Source organism: Podarcis liolepis (assembly GCF_965112155.1).
Source record: "Podarcis liolepis genome assembly, chromosome: 7".
Classification (NCBI taxonomy): domain Eukaryota; kingdom Metazoa; phylum Chordata; class Lepidosauria; order Squamata; family Lacertidae; genus Podarcis; species Podarcis liolepis.
Genome location: NC_139561.1, coordinates 84,294,798 through 84,315,759, shown reverse-complemented (window position 1 = coordinate 84,315,759; position 20,962 = coordinate 84,294,798). Strand labels below are relative to the sequence as shown.

The 20,962-nt window shown below is 49.3% G+C and overlaps 1 protein-coding gene across 3 annotated transcripts in view; it reads right to left on the bottom strand.

Annotated features, from left to right (window-relative positions):
* NECTIN2 (nectin cell adhesion molecule 2) overlaps positions 1 to 20,712 on the bottom strand; it is a 98,569-nt gene extending 77,857 nt beyond the window's left edge. Inside the window, exon 1 of one of the 3 annotated variants that reach the window (XM_083515914.1) lies at positions 19,925 to 20,712. In XM_083515914.1, the coding sequence (XP_083372040.1) occupies positions 19,925 to 19,982 (58 nt within the window). In that variant the 5' untranslated portion in view covers positions 19,983 to 20,712. The remainder of the gene's footprint in view (positions 1 to 19,924) is intronic. The other 2 variants (XM_083515916.1, XM_083515915.1) reach the window with 2 other exon arrangements.
* Positions 20,713 to 20,962: the final 250 nt, after the last annotated feature.

Sequence of the window (20,962 nt, the reverse complement as noted above, 5' to 3'; positions counted from 1 at the left end):
CCTCTAAAACTAGGTGCGTCCTATGGTCAGGTGCGTCCTATAGAGCGAAAAATACGGTGCATTTCCTCACATTCATCCTGTTACCTGTGTCTTTTCTACCTCTCTACGCCAACCTCCCAACCTGTCATCGTCCAGATGTTGCTGGACTCCAATTCCCATCAGCCCCAGCCAGCACGGCCAATGGTCAGGGATGATGGGAGACGGAGTCCAACAACAACAAAATCTGGAGGGAATGACACTGTCTACCCCAACTTTATACTGTAAGGCCTAATTCCACCTCCCTCCCATTCCTTTTCAGATTGCTCCCCATCTCATTCCTGCTCCAGCTCCATCTTCCCTCTCTCTTCCAGCTTTTGTCTGTGGATTAAGAAATATTTCTTCAGCCACAAATCCCCTTCGCGGGGGAAGGCCTCGCAGACCACAGGTTTAATCAATTTGCATCCACACAAGAGCTGCAGATTTATCATCCCAAAGGTCAGCGTGAGTAGGAGTGCAACCATGGTCCTCAAAGCTCGGACCCCTGAAATTTGCAAGATCATTCTGTCGGGGAAACCGACCTTTTGCTTATGGGAGAGAAACCGGGCTAGATGCTGCTGCGAAGAAGAACACGGGCGTCAAGAGACGATCAATACGGCTTAGCCACAGACCAAGCGTCCCTTGAGGGGATGGATTTTTACATATCTTAATATACATGCAAATTATCTGGGAGAATTAACTAGGTCACCCTACCACCATTTCCGTTGCAGGCTGAAATAAAGAAAGACTTTGCGTGCACGTGTGTACAAACAACAGGAGACATATACAGGAGAAATCTGGAGCTGGGGGCAGGGAGGGAGGGAGGGAGCCAAGGGCAGAGCCTAAAGTGCTGTTTGATGTTCAGCAGCATGCAAACAAAGCGGTTAAATGGAGCAAGCTGCAGGGAGGGTATTTTAGAGGGCAGGAGCACAGAACAACCTCCCAGCTATCAAGCCCCACGTCCAGGGGAAAAACGGTAAACAACCCAAGCAAGGAGTAGCCAAGGCAGATCTTAAATGACAACCAAAGAACTAGGCAGGTGAGAGAAAGAGGCTGAGGGGGCAGGTGTCCTTCAGGGTCTGGGAAGGAACGTACGGAGAGCTCTCAAGCTTGTGCCTCTCTGTCTCCCCGCCTCCCTCAGGACCTCCAGTCCTCCTACCCACCCACCCAGACCCTGGAAAAGAGCAGAGGAAACCGATCAGATCAGCGGAAGAAAAGAGGCTTCGCAAGGTCACGCCTCCAGAACGCCCGAGTCAATCTTTCTGCAGATCGCACGGAGCGCGAACAAGCTGCCGTTTCTGGAAAACCTGAGGCCGTTTTGCTTTATTAAATGCCTTTTTCAGATTTTAAAGATGATAAGCTGGTGTACTGTTGCAAAGAGAACAGAGGCATCCGTTTGGCCAATGAGGGTGGGATCTGTAGCCCAACAATACCTGGAGGGTCACAGGTCCGCCACCCCAAACCTTTAGCTATGTGCCCCATCTTTACGGAGTTACAAATACAGAGAGAATGAGAATAAGTTTCCTTGTCTGCTTAGCAACTTCAGCCGCAGTCCGCATACTTGAAGGAGTGAGGCTCTTGTGTGGGGCAACATTCTGAGAACACAATCCGAAACACCTTCTTTAGGCTTTCGAAAACGTATAGCAATACTCCTGAACCACCGCTAACACCTCGTTCAGATCACAAACAGAGCATACAGTGGTACCTCGGGTTACATACGCATCAGGTTACATACTCTGCAGGTTACAGACTCCGCTAACCCAGAAATAGTACCTCGGGTTAAGAACTCTGCTTCAGGACGAGAACAGAAATCGTGCTTCGGCAGCACGGCAACAGCAGGAGGCCCCATTAGCTAAAGTGGTGCTTCAGGTTAAGAACAGTTTCAGGTTAAGAACGGACCTCCGGAACGAATTAAGTACTTAACCCGAGGTACCACTGTACTTGGCACATGAAAGGGAAGAAAATAAAGTAGGGTTACGGTGGCAGGGCCTCCCATACTTCCCTATGTTCAGCCAAAGGGCTGTGCAGTGGTTCATCATTTCTGCTTTTGCAAGCCTCTAAGTGGACTCCCATTCATGAACTTGAATATTAAAACAAGCGCTGCCTCTGTTGTCTTTTGGGTGCCTCCCGAAGACTTTCCCCTTTCAACAACAAGCCTTTTAAGTTGAGGCCCTTCTCTGTCTGCATCTGCGCCAGAATGGTTTTCAAGATGCTTCATCACTAGTTGTCTGCTGCCCTGGGCCCTTTCAGGAGGGAGGGAGGGATATAAATTTAATTAATAATCACCATGCCGTAATAACATGCTGGTGTTTGAAGCCCTAAATGACTCAGGCACCAAATACTTGAAAGAGTGTCTCCCTCCCTAAAGACCCCCTTGGGTGCCACGATTGGTCAAGTGGTTCGGAGTGATGGTTGCCCAGGACAGGGGCATTGTTTGTGGCAGCCCAGACGTTGTGGAACTCCTTCCTCACTGAAGTGTACCTGACACCTTCTTTACACAGCTTTGGGCTGAATGCTGATGACACACTTCTTCATCCTGACTTTTAACAACTGAGGTGTATATTTCTGGGACCCGCATCATTTCTGTGGTTACGAGTTGTTTTGGGCTGTTTTAACATTTTGCTTTAATTGTTGTAAGCTGCCCTGGTAACTTTAAAGGTAAAGGGACCCCTGACCATTAGGTCCAGTCGTGGCCGACTCTGGGGTTGTGGTGCTCATCTCGCTTTATTGGCCGAGGGAGCTGGCGTACAGCTTCCGGGTCATGTGGCGAGCAGGACTAAGCCACTTCTGGCGAACCAGAGCAGCGCACAGAAACGCCGTTTACCTTCCCGCCAGAGTGGTACCTATTTATCTACTTGCACTTTGACATGCTTTCGAACTGCTAGGTCGGCAGGAGCAGGGACCGAGCAACGGGAGCTCACCCGTCGCGGGGATTCGAACCGCCAACCTTCTGATCAGCAAGTCCTAGGCTCTGTGGTTTAACCCACAGCGCCACCCGCCTCCCCTCTGGTAACTTTAGGGGTAAATAATAACCACCATCCTGATGTAAACAGGGTTCAGGTCTTATGTCAGTGCTAAATATCGAACCATGCCACTTCACAGTCGCCTCTACAACAGGCACCAGTTGTGTTGGCTCGCACCACTGTCCATTGGTTTGGCACCAATATGGAAGCCCAAGCAAGTCTCCAAGAGGAACAAGCATTAGCTCAGTGCAGGGAGTGTGTGGAATGGAAAGGAAGCTTAGCTCATCCACGTCCATTAAGATTACTCTTCTCCTAATCCCACTGGGCCCAAGGCAATGCAGAGTCCACGGGGAGATTTCGACAAGCAGAGACAGCGCTTCACAGCTCATCTTTTCAGCTCTCGCTATCGAGCAGCCAGCTCCTTCTCTGTCCTTTGTATTCTGCTCTTTCAACCACCCCTCCCCTCCTCTTCCACCCGGCAAAGTCTGAAAGTTGTGGGCGAGCAGGAGCAAAGCTTAGGAGGAATGAAGCAGCAGCATTTCCACCTTTTCCAGCAAGGAACTCGGAACACAATAACCTCTACTGATAATAATAATAATAATAATAATAATAATAATAATAATAATAATAATAATAATAATTTATTTGTACCCCGCCCATCTGGCTGGGTTTCCCCAGCCACTCTGGGCGGCTTCCACAGAAACCAAAAATACACTAAAATCACACATTAAAAACTTCCCTGAACAGGGCTGCCTTCAGATGTCTTCTGAATGTCAGGTAGTTGTTTATCGCTTTGACATCTGATGGGAGGGCGTTCCACAGGGAGGGCGCCACTACCGAGAAGGCCCTCTGCCTGGTTCCCTGTAACTTGGCCTCTCGCAGTGAGGGAACCGCCAGAAGGCCCTCGGTGCTGGACCTCAGTGTCTGGGCAGAACGATGGGGGTGGAGACGCTCCTTCAGGTATACTGGACCGAGGCCGTTTAGGGCTTTAAAGGTCAGCACCAACACTTTGAATTGTGCTCGGAAACGTACTGAGAATAGAATACAGGAATAGGAAGCCCAGTTGCCCCATCAGCTAAGTCATCTGCTGTGTAGGGAACTCAATAAATTTCAAAGCAGTCATTTCACCTCCTGTTGTCCCCACACACTTTGCACAGGGAGGAGCCGCTGGCTGCATAAACACAGAGATAACTGGGAAGGGGTGTGGAGAGGTCCATTTTCAACCATTCCTTAGCATCTCAGTACAAAAGGATAATGGCAATGGCATTTCAGGAGAGGAGAGTTCAGTTCCAGGCAAGAAGGCCTCCAAGCACAGAACCTTCCACAAACCTCTCAATGGCCTCATCATCTCAAACTGGACCTAGGTGAAAGGAAGCTCAGACTGAATCTTACTTCCAAGACTGGTGATGGGATAGCAGCCTCCATGGCACCTGAAGGCAAGAGGCCAGCTTAGCAGGTACAGGGCAGGCCATGCGACACAAACCGCTCTGTCCTTACACATCTTGCTGCTCTCCTCCCCATCCCCCGCAGTGTCAAGCGGCCGCTCCACTCTGCCTAATGGTAGAGCCGGCAATCCAGTTCACAGGAACTGAGTAGATGGGCCCTCGGATGACTTTTCCATTCCTTTTCATGCACCACAGCAACTTTCTCCTACACAAGCACACAGGGCTCTGTAAGCCCCTCTTCTCCAGCATAAACAGAAACAGAGGCCTCCATCCCTGTCTGCATTTGCTCATGCGTACGAATGTGCAGCCCAGGTACATAGAGGGAGGATTCTTACAGGACCCCCATTGCTGGAGAAGGGAATCAGAAGAGCCTCTGCTGAACTAGCAGCGAGTGCCAATGCTCCTGGCTTTTCGGCCCCTGCTCAGCTGAAAACATGCTCTCCCATCTTAAAGATTAGTTGCACCTGACCTGGGCTGAAGATTACTTGCACCTGACCCACTAATGGCAGTTTTATGCTTTTTAAGGTGTTGTTTTGCTCCATAAAGCATCTGTAAAAGTGCAAGTGGATATTTGGAGCCCACCCCCCCAAGCTCTCTCTGCTTTGTGGACTTTTTCAACCTTGCAAGCCAGCTTGCTGTGTAGAAGTGTGAGAGTCAAGTCCTGATTCCTAAACTAGGGCAGATGCAGATGGTTTTTTTGTTTTCGGGCAGGGAAAGCATGTTAACTAAACAAGAGTCTTTGGGCTACATAAAATCAACATATCAGTCTCATACAATAAATAAATTTATATTGAAAATCATTGTGTCGTTTGTGCCCTCGCAGTATTTCAGTGGAAAATTAAAAAGGGCAGTGCCTGCATATAACCTCTCCATAAAAAATCTGAGTCAGTGGTGGATGTATCAGGATTCCACCCCTAGTTATGGTCAACAGAAAAGTCCTCCATATGCTTTCACAATTGACTGTTTTAGCAGTTCCTCTAAGTACGCAATGCAGTGGACGCTTGGGCTGCAAATGTGATCCGTGCGGGAGGCACATTTGCAACCCACAGCGCCACGTCTGCGCACGCACGGGTTGTGATTCGGTGCTTCTGCGCATGTGCAAAGCATGATTTAGTGCTTCTGTGCATACGCGACCGCCGAAACCTGGAAGTAACCTGTTCCGGTACTTCCAGTTTTGGCGGGTCCATAACCCGAAAAAACACAACCTGAAGCATCTGTAACCCGAGGTATGACTGTACTGATAATGCTATAAACATTCAGATAAAGCCATGTCCCATATTTTGTCTAACCAGCCACTCATGGTGAGTCCTGATGTTTCCCAACGGCCGGCCAATTCCAAACAGCACTGCCACAAGGAATGCAGAGACAAATTCCCCATAAATTAGGATGACACTGTGGTCTGCTTATCCAGAAGTCTCGAAACCACTCCTTGTCCCTACTGGAAAAGCCTGGCTTCTGTAGTCACAGCCAGAACACAGTCGCTCCAGGACTCAGCCAAAGCCTCCCCTCTTGCTTGTTGTCAGGCCTGACAACTGGAGCCGCACCTCTGTTTATATCTCAGAGCCCATCAAACAGAAATGGAAGACTGGCTCAGGAATGTTATCTGCAGTTGAGAGAAAGCCATGGCCTGAGCTGGGATTAAGCTTGGTTTGTGGAAAAAGCAAAACAGTGGCGAAGGGGAAGAGTTGAGGGGAAGGCCAGTGAAGGAAGAATAAGCACAAGTTTCATTAAGGTCTGTTGGTAATGGGGTAGATGCCTCTGGTCTTGTTTAAACTGAAGAATACACATACAGGCATGCCAAACTGGTCACTCCAGATAGAGCACCAGGGCCGTCTTAAGCATATGTGGCGCCGGGGTGCAACGATCCGCCCAGCGCCCCTCCCCCAGGTTGCCCAGAGTTGTTGACTTTCCTTTAGGGGGGGAAACCCTAAAGTTGTTGACTTTTTTTAGGGCGAGCCAGTGAGGCGTGCATGGCAGAGCTGGCCTGGCCAGCCAACTCAGCAGCAACAGAGGAGCTCGAGGTGGTAGCGGCAGCAGAGCAAGGCTGGGCCTGGGCAACTGGGGGTGGGGGCAAGCAGAGCCCAGCGCAACAATGGTCAAGCCCAAGGCAGCAGCTGAATGCCTCGTGTGAGCAGCATGTGCTGGACAGGCCTCTCGGCGGCCCGACAATCCCAGGCGTGCAGGAGGGCGGAGCCGGCTGGCTGCCTCAGCGCCTCACTTGCCCGCAGTAGAAGAGCTGTGGCGCTTCGATGGGCTCTGCTCCAATCAGAACTGGCTGCCAGCTCTTCCCAATCCCCAGACTCCAAATCTTGGCCCCGGATTCTCAGCCTGGTGCCCCTGAGACCCAGGCGCCCGGGTGCCCCACACCCCTAGCACCTATGGATAAGACGGCCCTGTGGAGCACAAATAATCTGAACCTCTGCACCAGAAAGAACTGAATACAGTGGTACCTTGGGTCACAGATGCTTCAGTTACAGACGCTTCAGGTTACAGACTCTGATAACCCAGAAACAGTACCTCAGGTTAAGAACTTTGCTTCAGGATGAGAACCTCCAGAACAAATTAAGTTCTTAACCCGAGGTACCACTATACACAGGTCGGGGGGGGGGCTCCCCCACATCTTTTGGGATGCCAGTTTACATTCAAGTCCAGGCTTGACACCACATATCCCCCCCCCCCGATCACAGCTGGAAGAAAGAGGAAAGCCAATGGCAGTCTGGTTCCTAGCAAGGCCAAAGAATGCTAAATAAGCAAAGAACAGAGCAAAGGAAAGCAAGCAAAGACGTCAAGTGTATTGGCCCAAAATCTCAAGCAATGGAGGAGGTTCAATGGATCAATGGAGGAGGTTCAAATTGAGGATCAATGGATGGGTTGGCTAAGGACCCCCTAGCAAACACATCCTAGTGAGCTCACACATTTTTTCATATGTGGGAGAAGGGCCTGTTCAGGGAATTACGAAACCTAGAACAACAGAAAACCTCTGTGCACTGCCTGGCTTACAGATGGGTCAGCAAGCATAGCAACCCCTGAACCCCACTTTCCCAACTTCTTCCCAAGATTGCTAACCTGCAACAACTACCCTTGATCAGGGATGGGCCAATCAAGGATAAGCCAACCAGGGCTGCCCCTCCAGATAAATAGTGGACTACAGCTCCCATCATTCCTGACCGTTTACCATTGTGGCTGGGGCTGATGGAAGTTGGAGCCCCCCAAAAAACACCTGGAGATAATAATCCTTCCTGGAAATTGCGGGGTTCCTTCATACGCAGCAAATATATGTGTAGCTTGGTACTTCGCCCAATTCTGTGGAGGCTACACAATCACTTGGCACAGCACAAAAAGTAAAAATAAGTGGGGGGAGAGGGAGAGAAGGAAGCAAGGTGAATCAATCAACAGCATCATATCTGTGTCAAGAATTGGCTTGGGGCTTTCTTCAGCATCCACTAATGCCTTGAATGTAAAAACACACACATTCTGGGCGTAATAGCTCTGGAATTGCCTAGCCTACCTGGCACGGTTGTTGTGAAGTTAAAATAAAGAGGGAGGCATAAATGCCACCTTGAGCTCCTTATATGAAAGGTGGGATAGAACTGTAATAATAATGATGGTGGTGATAATAATAATAATAATAATAATAATAATAATAATAATAATAATTGCATCTTGTATCCTTCATCCAAAACAGGGTCCACCCCTGAAGACCTCACAGGGTGTTCAGATCCCCTGTAGGTCTACTAGAAGAAGAAAAGAGCTTGTCTCTGCCTCACAGAGAAGTATGGAAAGAGAAGGCGAATGAGAAAGCCTCCAGTTGCCATAGCAATAGGGAGCCGGACGCTGCCGGCTTGGCTCCTGGGACAAAATTGACACAACTCATTTGTCTGTCTCCCAGCCTAACAAAGAGATGGGCTGGAACAAGGCTGACTGGGTTGGATCCCAGCCTGAACTCATCGACAGGCACCTGTCCTGGAAGTCCCGACATATTGAGGCTATGTGAACAAATAGAGAGGGTGCTCTCAGGTGTGTACAGAGTGAATTGGAGGTCTCCTCTGCAACAACAGCAGCTGCAACACCTGCAGAATGGACACCAACAGGTGAAGACTCTCCCCAAACCTGAATAAGGGCTGTTCAGTGGCAGAGGAAGATCTGCCTTACCTAGGGCTGCCCTATTTCAAAAAGTAAAAACCAGGACATCCTGACAGTTGCTGAGTTGTTTTAGGAAACCCCGAAAATTTTTGAGCTATTTTTTTCGTTTGACAAAGCGGAAATTCCCCCTGGACAAAACTTCTGCCTTTGAAATCCCGGTAATGCCCCCCAAAAATTCCAGACATATGGCAGCCCTAGCTATACTTGCAAAACGTCCCAGATGTGTCCTCCCCCCTGCCACACCCCCAAAGTAAGGTTCGGAAAACCAGGAAAGTCAATGCCACCATTCCTATGCGCAGGTTAAAAATCACCGAAGCCACATCTGCAGAATACAGTGTTACCTCGGGTTAAGAACTTAATTCGTTCCGGAGGTCCATTCTTAACCTGAAACTGTTCTTAATCTGAATCACCACTTTAGCTAATGGGGCCTCCTGCTGTCACTGCACCGCCGGAGCCCGATTTCTGTTCTCATCCTGAAGCAAAGTTCTTAACCTGAAGCAATATTTCTGGGTTAGCAGAGTCTGTAACCTGAAGCGTATGTAACCCAAGGCACCACTGTATATTCAAAGTATTCCCCGCCAAAAAAAGGAACCTGGGAGCTGTAGTTTGTTAAGTGTGCTGTGTGAGGGGTGAACTACAGTTCCCGGGATTCTTTGTGGGGAGAGGGAAGCCATGACTGCTAAATTAGTGCTCCAAATGTGCTTTAAAGGAGGTTCCCGGCACATTTATCCAAGGCACCTGCATATTCAAAAAACCTCTGGGTAGCAACAGGGACACAGAAGACGAAGCTCTCTCTCCTTGTTAAATTTCATGCACAAAGCTGCACAGCACAACATGCCAGCCACGTCCTGGCATACTGAGACTCTTGTGCATAGGAATGTTAGATACCTAAGGAACCCTGCCAAGATATCGTAGCTCGTTGGGGCAAGGGTGAGTCAACAAGCAGGAGACAGCGGATTCAAGAAACACAAGGGTGTGGGGATGTTGAGGTGTGGGCAAGGGCAGAGAGGGGCCAGAATCACCCTGTGGGTGCCAACCGGGCTTCTAAAATAAAAAATCCTCCCCAAAGCCAACCCCCCCCCCCACCAGCACTCTCCCCAGGGTGAGCAAGCCTCAACTCAGCAGGGGCAGGAGAGGGTTAACCCCGTCCTTGCTGCAGTCGCCTCCTCAGGGGCATGGCTTGCAGACGGCTTTTCTCATGCTAATGATGAGTTCTGGCTCTTGGGCAGACAAGGAGAGGGAGGAAGAAAGGGGTGGGGGATGGGAGCAAAGAGGGGAAATATTATTTTCAGACCTATCTGGGGGCGGGCGGGGGGGGGGTGTTGTGAGTGAGCTCGCAGCACTGCGGGGGAAGAGAGACAGCAAAGAGGATTCTGCATCAGTCATAGTTTTGAGCATTTATAGGAGGGTGCATGTATGTGATTAAAAGATGCTCTCTGCAACATGAGAGGAGGAAGCCGAATGATGCACATGGTTCAAAGTTTTAACTTAATTACAAACAAAGCAGCGTCTCTGCGCAGCTTAAGAGGCACACAAGTCTAGTAAAGAGGTGCCATTAGTTTCACCATGCAAGTCTTTCCCTCCATTGTTGCGAAGGAACAAGATGGGTTAGAACAAACTAATCAGGAACTGGTGTGCTTGGGCCTCGCTATGGCCACACTCACACCATACTTTCCCTCCAAAGAACCCTGAGATCTATAGTTTGTCCAAGGTGCTGAGAGGTGTCAGGAGGCCCCAGTTCCCCTCCCAGAGCTACAATTCCCAGAGTTAAGAGGGACCCAATAGTTAAACCACTCTGGGAACTGTAGCACTGAGAGGGGAATGGGGGGGGGAGTCTCCTATCAACTCTCAGACCCTTTAACGAACTACAGATCCCAGAATCCTCCAGTGGAAGCCATAAGTGGTATCATAGTGCTTTAAAAGAATGTGTGAATGGGGCCGCTGTATAGCATCATTGGAGAACTTGGGGAAGGGTTAGCACAGAGGAAGAGCATCCATGTGTCTTACATGCAAAAAGTCCCAGGTTCAACGCTCCAATACTTTGGCTACCTCATGAGAAGAGAAGACTCCCTGGAAAAGACCCTGATGTTGGGAAAGATGGAGGGCACAAGGAGAAGAGGACGACAGAGGACGAGATGGTTGGACAGTGTTCTCGAAGCTACCAGCAGGAGTTTGACCAAACTGCGGGAGGCAGTGGAAGACAGAAGTGCCTGGCGCGCTCTGGTCTATGGGGTCATGAAGAGTCGGACATGATTAAACGACTAAACAACAACAACAATGGTCCATTTTCACCATGTAAGCAAAGTGATGCCTTTGGCTTAAAATGTCTCTGTTAGAAGGATGGCATCTCCACTGAATACTGCAACACAGGAACGGCGTCTGGTGTGCAACGTGCAGGACACTATTTCTACATTTCAAGTCCAAATGCAAGGTCACCTCACCCACACACATATGCCAGTTTTCAAGAGCAGGAAGAAGAAAAATGCGGGAATAAAGTGGAAAGCACTGCACACAAAGCCTCACCGAGTAGCACTGTGCTTTGCAAGTGTGTGTGTGTGTGTGTGTGTGTGTGTGTGTGTGCGTGCACTTACACCCACCCACACCCCATTTGGGAAATCTACTTCTTCGTCACAGGTGAATTTTGCACACATACTTTTACTGCTGACCTCTCCCCGCCAAATAACAGGAACTACTAGAAGCTATTTAGTCTGAAATATGTCGCAATACTCTGTGACACACTACTGCACTTCCTTAACGCTAACAGCAAACACAAAATATGGAGTACAGACTGGACTGTAGCCAAAATAGGAGAGTGATCGGGAGAGCTCTGAGATTTGAAGTAGCGCCCCACCACCACCCTGCAAAAAAAAAAAAAAAAAACCTTTCGAAAAAGAAAAACACAGAGGCAATAACACAGTCCACTGAAGATGGAGTATGCTCTGGCAGCTATGGCATGTTGGCCATGAGTTGGGAAAATAAAACAGAAAAGGGTTGCGAGAAGCAGAATGCCCTGCTTCAGTTCCTTACGGCTCAGCACCCTAGAGGAAGGCATGATTTGAGGGCACAGAAGCAACATGGTTTGGGAAGGCATATGGCACTGATTTTGGCTATAGCAGCTGCCCATTAGTTTCCGGGCCCAATTCAAAGAGCTGGTTTGGACCTCTACAGCCTTCAGTGACTCATGACAATACCTCCAGGACGGCCTCTCCCCATATGAACCAACCCAGGCCCTGCGATGATCATCTGAGGCCTTTCCTCGTGTGCCTCCTCCACGAGAGGCCCAGAGGGTGGCAATACAAGAACGGGGCCTTTTCTGCAGTGGCTCCCCGTTTGCGGAATGCTCTCCCCAGAGAGGCTCGCCTAGTGCCTTCGTTATATATCCTTCCTCTTCAACCGGACCTTTGGCTGACTAATATCTTATACCACCCCCCCCCTTTTAAATGTGTTTGTGGGTTTGTTGTTGTTAATCATGCACTTTGTGCTTTTATGTTAATAAAAGGGCTGTTAATAAAGGGCTGTTAATGCAAATATAATAATAAATAATAACCTGTTGCACGTCCCACCTGTCTCCTTTTGCTCTCAAACCCTTTCAGGTTGAAAGAATGGCCTTTTATCCAACGTAAGTTCATAGCCAAGTAGTAATTGAGACACTCCCCACGCCACCCCCATTTCAAAAGTCTGCACCCCTCCAGCAGCAAACTCAAGATACTGAGCACAGACAGGACTGCAGTCAAAATGGAAGGCTGCGGATTCATGGGACATAAGGGCCTTATTGTGCAGAATGAAGAGATAAGGTTCCTTCCTAGGGGGCCAGGCTTCTGTACACATTAGCAGAAGGTGCATGTCTTTTGATGGCTGGTGGCGCCTACTCCAAGCTACTGAAATATGCATGCCGCCCTAAGGGTGCTGGTGAAAACAGTTTTGAACAGAGCCAGAAAAAGAAGCCCCAATTCCTATACCAGCAGCCTTGGACAGATGCAACAGTGTGCTGCTGCTGCTGCTGTTTTGCAGGACTTGAGAGGTTTAAAACCCAAACTAGAACGGCTTGTGCCCTGTCTGCTCGCCCTGCATATTTTAAAAATTCAACCAAAACTGCATAAAAGGGTCCGCAGCACACTTGCAAGGACGCAGACCCTGTAAAAAGTTGCCACGAACCGTTTTACTGCTGGGCCGGGGCAGTAGGGTAGGGAAGTGAGGAACAGGAAACATGCTTATCGTTTTATACACCCGTTAGATGACAGGCATTTGGAATTACCCCTGTATGTGAGCTAAGCACATTTGTGACGCTTTTATGTACACACACAACAGTTTTCACACACGCACACACACAAAGCCAGCTGGTAATGCTCAAGGAATAAGCATTTCCACTTGTTTGGTCTTACAGTTTTATAAGCTTGCCTCGTTGTGGAGGAGTCTCCCGGGATTAGAAGGGCTCTTGAAGATGCTATAGAAATACCTCTACAAAAGCACTATTTTTGTACAAAAGTTACTACTACAACTTTGATTCCCCTTCGTGGAAGGAGCCCACCAGTTTAAGCCTGCCCTTCCCCCTCAGTTTACGTTTTTGTACTTGTTAATAGGATTGCTATCATTTTACTGTTACAGCTTCTGTTAACTCAGACCCTCTGAGCATGCGCAGAGTGCGTTCCCCTCTCCAGTAAAAAAATCAAGCTCTTTGGGGGACAGGAACTGAGGGGAAAGTACCGAGCACAGAGTGCCCCTTTTGGAAAGCTTTGAAATAGGCCTCAGTCCTCCCTCAGAAGACGCTGAAGCAAATTCACTTCAGAGCAGCTGAAGTGAGAAGGAGATAAAAAGCATGTGCATATGAGGCCTTCTCTGCACTGTACATTTAGAGCACTGTTGTTTAGTCATGTCCGGCTCTTCGTGACCCCCTGGACCACAGCACGCCAGGCACTCCTGTCTTCCACTGCCTCCCGCAGTTTGGTCAGACTCATGTTTGTAGCTTCGAGAACACTATCCAACCATCTCGTCCTCTGTCGTCCCCTTCTCCTTGTGCCCTCCATCTTTCCCAGCATCAGGGTCTTTTCCATGGAGTCTTCTCTTCTCATGAGGTGGCCAAAGTCTTGGAGCCTCAGCTTCAGGATCTGACCTTTCAGTGAGCACTCAGGGCTGATTTCCTTCAGAATGGAGAGGTTTGATCTTCTTGCAGTCCATGGGACTCTCAAGAGTCTCCTCCAGCACCATAGTTCAAAAGCATCAATTCTTCAGCGATCAGCCTTCTTCATGGTCCAGCTCTCACTTCCAGCACTATGGTCCAGCACTATTACACTGCTTTTACAGTCATGGCTTCCCTCAAAGAAACCTGGGAACTGTAGTTTGCTAAGGGTGCTTAGAGTTGTTAGGAGACCGCTATTCCTCACCCTGAGCTACAATTCCCAGAGTGTCTGAATGCCTCGCTCCAGGGACCTCGGGGAAATTGTAGCCCTGAGAGGGGAATAAGGTGTCCCACAAAAACTCTCGGCACCCATAATGGCACCCCAGGATTCTCTGGGGGAAACCATGGCTGTTAAAGTGGTATCATACTGCTTTAAATGTATAGTGCAGATGCCCCCAGTCCAGAGTCAAAAAAAGGCATACAAGTGTAGGAGAAAAGTCTCCAGAGCGATGGTCACTGTTTGATGCAGCACTACTTGGCACTAAAACATAAAACAGAGTGATGACTATCAGACGCGTCACTTTCTAAGGCGTAGGCAAAGGTAAATGTTTCCTCAAGGGGCCGGGCAGGTGAAATGAAGGCTGTTATTTACGGGCAGCCGCATCAGGATCTTTTGTCAAGTTTTGCCAACTTAAAAACAGCCAGAGGGTTTTCCTCCTGTGGAAATAGGATATTGTTTCTGTGTGGGGGGGGTGCCCACTGAGGGCCTTCCTCCCAGAAGGTTCCAGAAGAACCTGAGGAGACTCCTTCGCCTTTGGAAAGGGAAGGCAAATAATACCTCATGATTACCTCACAAATTACCTCATGATTACCATCCCAAGTTCAGCATCAAGGGAAGGCGTGTACAGACACACCGGATGTCCCACAACAGACACAATTGCTAAATAACAACTGTGCTCTCAAACCAAGCGCATCTTGATGTGGAGAAAAAGCCTCAAGCTCCAGAAAACCTCCAAAAAATAACACATACACCCCCCCCCCAAAAAAAACCCCAGTAGCCAAGTTTGCGTTCATATGATACATGCTAGTTTGTCGATAGACCCCACATAGTCCCAAAAGCACCTCATCCACAGATGATAGCGGGAAGTGGCATGTCTCGCCGCCTCACAAAACAACGTATTTGGGCGCTTGGGAGAAATGAGAAAAGGGAAGTCTACATCACAGCCTGCAAATTTATTACTTTCCTCAGAGGTAGGAGAGCTGGTGCGGTTAAGTGAAGTCAGCTTAGAAGAACAGGGAAACGCAGATTCAAATCCCTACTTAAAACTGATTGAAGCCAGGTTTTAAAATTTCAAATCAGATCTCTGGAAAACAGAACGTCAGTTATGTTTCCATTAATATCTTTCTATCTGTCCCTGCGAGCGCTCCAATTGGAAAATAGCCTTTACCAAAGGCGTCATGGACTTTAAAGAAGCACAAACTCAGAGAGAAACGACCGAAAAGGAAGGCACATTTGGCAAACCCCTCATCGTGACTAACTTCTGCCCAGAAACCTATGTCCCCACTGTGGAAGGATCTGTGGACGCAGAATTGGCCTCCACAGTCACTTAAGGACACACCGTTAATACCACGTTCATGGAAGACAATCTTGTGAGGGATCACAACTTTTTCAGCAGGAGTCTGTCCCTCAGACCTTGGGGGGGGGGACTATATTTTGGAAAAAATAATAATGAACGAATTCCTATGCCCCACAAATAACCCAGGAATGCATTTTAAATAAAAGGGCACATTCTATTCATGTAAAAACACGCTGATTCCTGGACCGCTTGCAGGCTGGATTTAGAAGGCGATTGGGCCGGATCCAGCCCCCGGGCCTTAGTTTGCCTACCCATGAAATAGAAGATCTGTCCCTGCTATAAAATAACCCTGGCTGTTAATTCATGGAGCATCCATATCAACACAGGGTGCATCTTATTTATACTTTCCTGCGAGTAAGTCCCATTGAACTCAATGGGGCTTACAAGCAGAACTACATAATCTACACGTTGAAACCATGACTCAACATACTGAGAGCAAAGCCTGCTTTTCTGTGGGAAACAAATTGGTGGGGAAAGCATGAAGTACTCTGAAATGATATATTGTGTTTATTTTTGTCCAAATTATGATTTCAGATTGCCAGCCAGAAATGAATGGACATTTAATTTCCATGGCCCAAAGATAAGCAGAACGATTTTCAAGGAAATGATGTCGCTTAGTATCCTTATATGCGCACAGAAAACTCAAAGCAGATACTGTTAATTCACAACTGAACTTCTAAGCAAATGCATATACGTGCACAGCACAAAAGACATGTGAGCTGCATGACTCCAGGTTTTGGAATATTCCTCTGCATAAATATAAAAATTTCTTATGTGCTTCATAAGCACACAGGTTTTATTTGTTATAGCAACCAATTAATATGCATGCTTGCCCAGGGTATGCCTGAATCAGAAGATGAGAAAGCTAGTTTAAATGAATGGTTTTGAACTGGGCCTTTTTCTGGCCAACTTAAGTTACCTGTTTTAAAAACCAACCCTCAAGGATGTATTTCTACCTAACAAAATGGTACAACGGAATTGTGGGCAAAGGAAAAGTTTTCCACAGAGAAACACATTCAGTACCCAATACACAATGGTCAGGGCATTAATCCTTAAAAAACAACAACCAGAGGCTTGAAACACTGGCATGGCCAACAGCCGAACAACAGTTCACCCCCCAAAATCCTACAATAATGCACCTACTGAAAGGGTTAACATTACCCAGCTATCATCCCGGCTTTTTAACTGTTTTATATCAGGATTATGAACCATTTCACGCTGCCTCTATGCAAACAACACTTTTCTTTGGATTGTTGTCACTTTTGCATGATGGTTGCGTTATTTTATCTAATATTTCGTTCTGACCCACCCAAAGAATGTGGAAAGATGGATTGCTGTATAAATCCCCGAAAAAGCATGGCAATAGGTCAGCCATACTGGTAATAGATCAGGCCACAGAGTAACAAAGGGAAACTGAGGTCGCCCAGGAACTTAGAACATTTGAACATAAGAAGAGGCTATTGGATCAGGCCAATGGCCTATCTAGTCCAGCACACTGTTCTCACACCCAGAATAGGAAACCAGCAAGCAGGACTGGCGCACATGAGCTCTCTCCTCTCCTGTAAAGGTAAAAGGACCCCTGACCATTAGGTCCAGTCGTAGCGGACTCTGGGGTTGCGGCGCTCATCTCGCTTTACTGGCCGAGGGAGCCGGCGTACAGCTTCTGGGTCATGTGGCCAGCATGACTAAGCCGCTTCTGGCGAACCAGAGCAGCACACGGAAATGCCATTTACCTTCCCGCCGGAGTGGTACCTATTTATCTACTTGCACTATGACGTGCTCTCGAACTGCTAGGTTGGCAGGAGCAGACGGGAGCTCACCCCGTCGCGGGGATTCGAACCGCCAACCTTCTGATCGGCAAGCCTTAGGCTCTGTGGTTTAACCCACAGCGCCACCCGTGTCCCCTCCTGTGCTTTACAGCAACTGGTCTTCAGAAGCAATCCTGAAGGCAGAGTATAGCCATTATGGCTAGAAGCCATTGATGGCCTTCTGCTCATGAACTCATATCCAGTCCGCCATTGAAATATTTGTTTAGCTGGGCTTTTTAGGCCCATGAAGAAGTCCGGATTTTTGAGCAAGTGCTGTAGGCTACTTCTTTCCTCTCCTCCTCTGCATGCTGCTCCCCAAGAGGGCCAGAAAGAGCATGTTCACATGCACATTCTCTGCTTTTCCAAGGGATAAAGATAAAAAGCTAGATTCAGTGCAACTAATCCAACTGGTCTTGAAAAGGCACATAGAGCTGAAAGACGAAGCAGGGAAGAAATTCCCTCTTCCAGCTTCCTGCTCCAGAATGCTATGCATTTTCCAAGCCTTCCTTTTTCTTCAAGGTAGAAAAGGGTAACCCAGCTTGGCATCTCATCACAAGGCGGCGGGGGGGGGGGGGCAGTTCAGAGGCTTTGTGGGTGCCAGGAAAAGGTCTCAAGGGTACCACTGCACCCACAGGAACCGTGATGGCAGTAGTCACCTCCTGCCTGCCCTAAACATCTGACAGCAGCTCCTAACAAACAAATGCAGAAGTGCCCCGTCCCGTTGTCTTTTTCTCACATTTTTTCAGACTGTGGTCGTTCCATGGAACTTCCTCCTCAATGAGAAGATGCGTCACGGCAGACAAAATTCCCTTAACAGTGATTTGTGCCCATCTTCCTCATCCAGCCACAGAAAAGCAACGGATTGTGTCCTGGTGTAATAAAAGAGGGCTTGTATTCTGCCCTTGCAAACCAATTGTGCACCTGAGGACACGCCTCTGAATCCTCTGCCATGATCAAGGACTCGGCAGTCGACAAGGTTCCCCAAACGAAACGGGGTTTAAAAACCCAATGGAACATCAGAAGGTGCCTTATGCCAGCTCAGGCTGTCCACTGTCTCCTCAAGATTGGCAGAACCTCCTCAGAGAAGGGCCTTCCTCCATCACTGGCCCTTGAACCCAATGCCTGCTGCATCCAAGGCACCACCTGAGGCACCGTCTTCTCCATCAAAGGACTCCGGTCACAGCAGCTAGGAACAGGGGGACCGAGGCAGTAAAGCTTCTGAATGCCAGCTGCCGGAAGCCATAAAAGAGAACAGTGCTCTTGTGCTCAGGTCCTGCTTAAGGGTTTGCCACCAGCATCTGCTGGGCCACTGGGATCACAGGATGCTGGACAAGATGGCCCTGTGGCCTGATCCATCGGGGCTCATCTTACTCCTTATGACCTCTTTCGGAAGCGACACGTCTCTAATCACCAAGCGCCAAGGACAAACAACAAGCGATGGAACCCACCATCTTGTCCTGTCGCTGGCAAGCCCCTTGGCCGAATCCCTGCTAGACGTGGAGGTCTGAGTTAGGAGGATGGTACCTCTCCGTGTGATCTATCATCTAGACATTGCAGTTCTTAATTGTCTTTGCAAACGGGAGTCCTCTGTTCCTTCGCAAAGCTGCTTTCAAGAAGCAGCCAATGAAGGTGAGAAGGGAACTTCCCCCTAGCAACTACCTGCACAGATGCTCAGCTCAGCTACACCAAGCTGCGCAAGGCAGCCTTTCATCACGACCAGAGAACAGCAGGGAGCGCACAGCAAATCCTTCCAGGCATCACTGCTGGATACAAAATAATAAGCAACAGAGCTATGCTGGGGTGTGTGTGTGTGTGTGTGTGTGTGTGTGACAAATACTAGTCACAAGCAGATCCTACCAGAAACACATTACAGTCCAGGCTTGGGTGGAGATCTGGGCAACTAATCATTTCAGGGGTGAGATCTACAGGTTGCAGTGATGATCATGCAACCAGTTACATTATGTGTGCAAGTCCCCAAGGAGCTCATTCAGATCTGCCCATCAGAAACTCAGCAAAGGTTCCCGCTATTCCCACCCCAAGCATGAAAAGAAAACAAGCTAACAGAGCTAAATCAACCAAGATCACACCGAATACTAAGCGCCATGGATTCATTGGGAGACTAAACATTCCGGGGCGCTGCAGCTGTGGAATAGCTGGAGGAGAGACTGGGGGCGCAGAAGGAAGGCTGGTCCTCGCTTTCCCCACCGCCCCTGAAATTCTCCGGATTCCTGCGGGGAGGGGGCGAGGGAGGATCCCAGAGGAAGGGGGAGTGGTGGGGCTGGCGGATCCTCAAGGCAGAGAGCCCTCCACCTTGCGGCCCCGCCCCGCCGGCTTCGGCCAGGTGAGGAAGTGTTCCGGGGCGTCTCCTCCCGCCCCGCCTTTCCCAGGGCGCCCAGCCAGAGAAACAGGTTCCCTGGGCCTCGCCATCTTGGGAGGGAGGGGGCGGAGAAAGAAACTTTATCCGGCAACTGGGCTGCTGCGGAGGAAAGCGGTTTGGGAGAGCCATGGGGCGGAGGCGGGAGGGAGAAATCGAATTCGGAGCGAGGAGGGTCGCCAGCAGCCAGAATCGGGAGAAAGCAAAGGGTGCGCCGGCGGCGCCGGGAAGGAACCGGCGAGCGGGGAGTTCGCTCCGCGCTGGAGGAGGCGCAGACCTGCGCTTTTGGGGAGGAGGAATCCCCTCCCCAAGGAGACCAGATCCTGGCACTCCGGATCCAGGGGAGCCGAAGGAGAGTCCAGCCGGGAGGAGAGCGAGGGAAGCGGGAGGGCATTGGGCGGCTGGAGACGGCGCCGGGCTTACCGGAGAGCAGGCAGAAGAGGAGGCTCGCGAAGGCGCACGAACTCCAAGGCGCGCCCATGGGGCGGTGGAGGGTCCGGGCAGCAGATCAAGCGGCGGCTGGGACTCCGCTCTGGCTCCTCGGGGCGTCCGTCCGTCCGTCCGGCGCTGGATCGGCTTCAGCCTTAGAATCAGTCCCGTCTCTTTCGGGGAAAGAAGCGGCTCCTCGCGCTCCGTGGCGACAACTGCTGCGTCTCCGCAGCTTGCGCGTTGCTACTGCTGCAATCGCCCGGTGCGCCTTTGGCGCCGCCCCTCGAGGGGAGGAGGGAAGGAGTGGCCACGCCCAGTCGGGGCTTCGCCCCCGGTTTACCGAACCCCCGCCTTCCCACCTCAACCCGGCGCAAGCTCACCTGTCTGGCTGGCACTACCGAGGTTTCCCTCGTTTAGAGCTCACCTTATGCGGGGAACCTCACAGGGATGAATGGGTCGCGCCCTTTAAGGAAAGGTGTGTGCAGGATCTTGACCTCTCTGTGCCTTAGAAATATTTATTGTTAGGGTTTTTTGTATCCTTATTATAGCTCTCATTGTGATTGATGTGGAAATTGTTCAGTTTGGTTGAGTATTTGTTTAATTTCTCATGTATTGTTCATGGCTACTTTTGTTAAGTTGTAATTCTGAATTCTTTTCATACTGTAAGCTGCCTTGAGCGTGGTTTGAACTGTGGAAAGGCGGCATACAAATAAAATTATGTATGTATGTGTGGAATCACATTTGGGCAAGAGGAGGGAAGATCATCACATCAATTTCACGTTTTTGGGAGATTCGGGCAAGCAGCTTGCTTCCTCTTTGGGAGGGTTTAGGATAGGGGGCAGCAAACTTTTTCAGCAGGGGTCTGTCCCTCAGACCTTGGGGGGGGGGGCGGACTATATTTTGGAAAAAATAATAATGAACGAATTCCTATGCCCCACAAATAACCCAGAGATGCATTTTAAATAAAAGCACACATTCTACTCATTTAGAAACACGCTGATTCCTGGACCGTCTGTGGGCCAGATTTAGAAG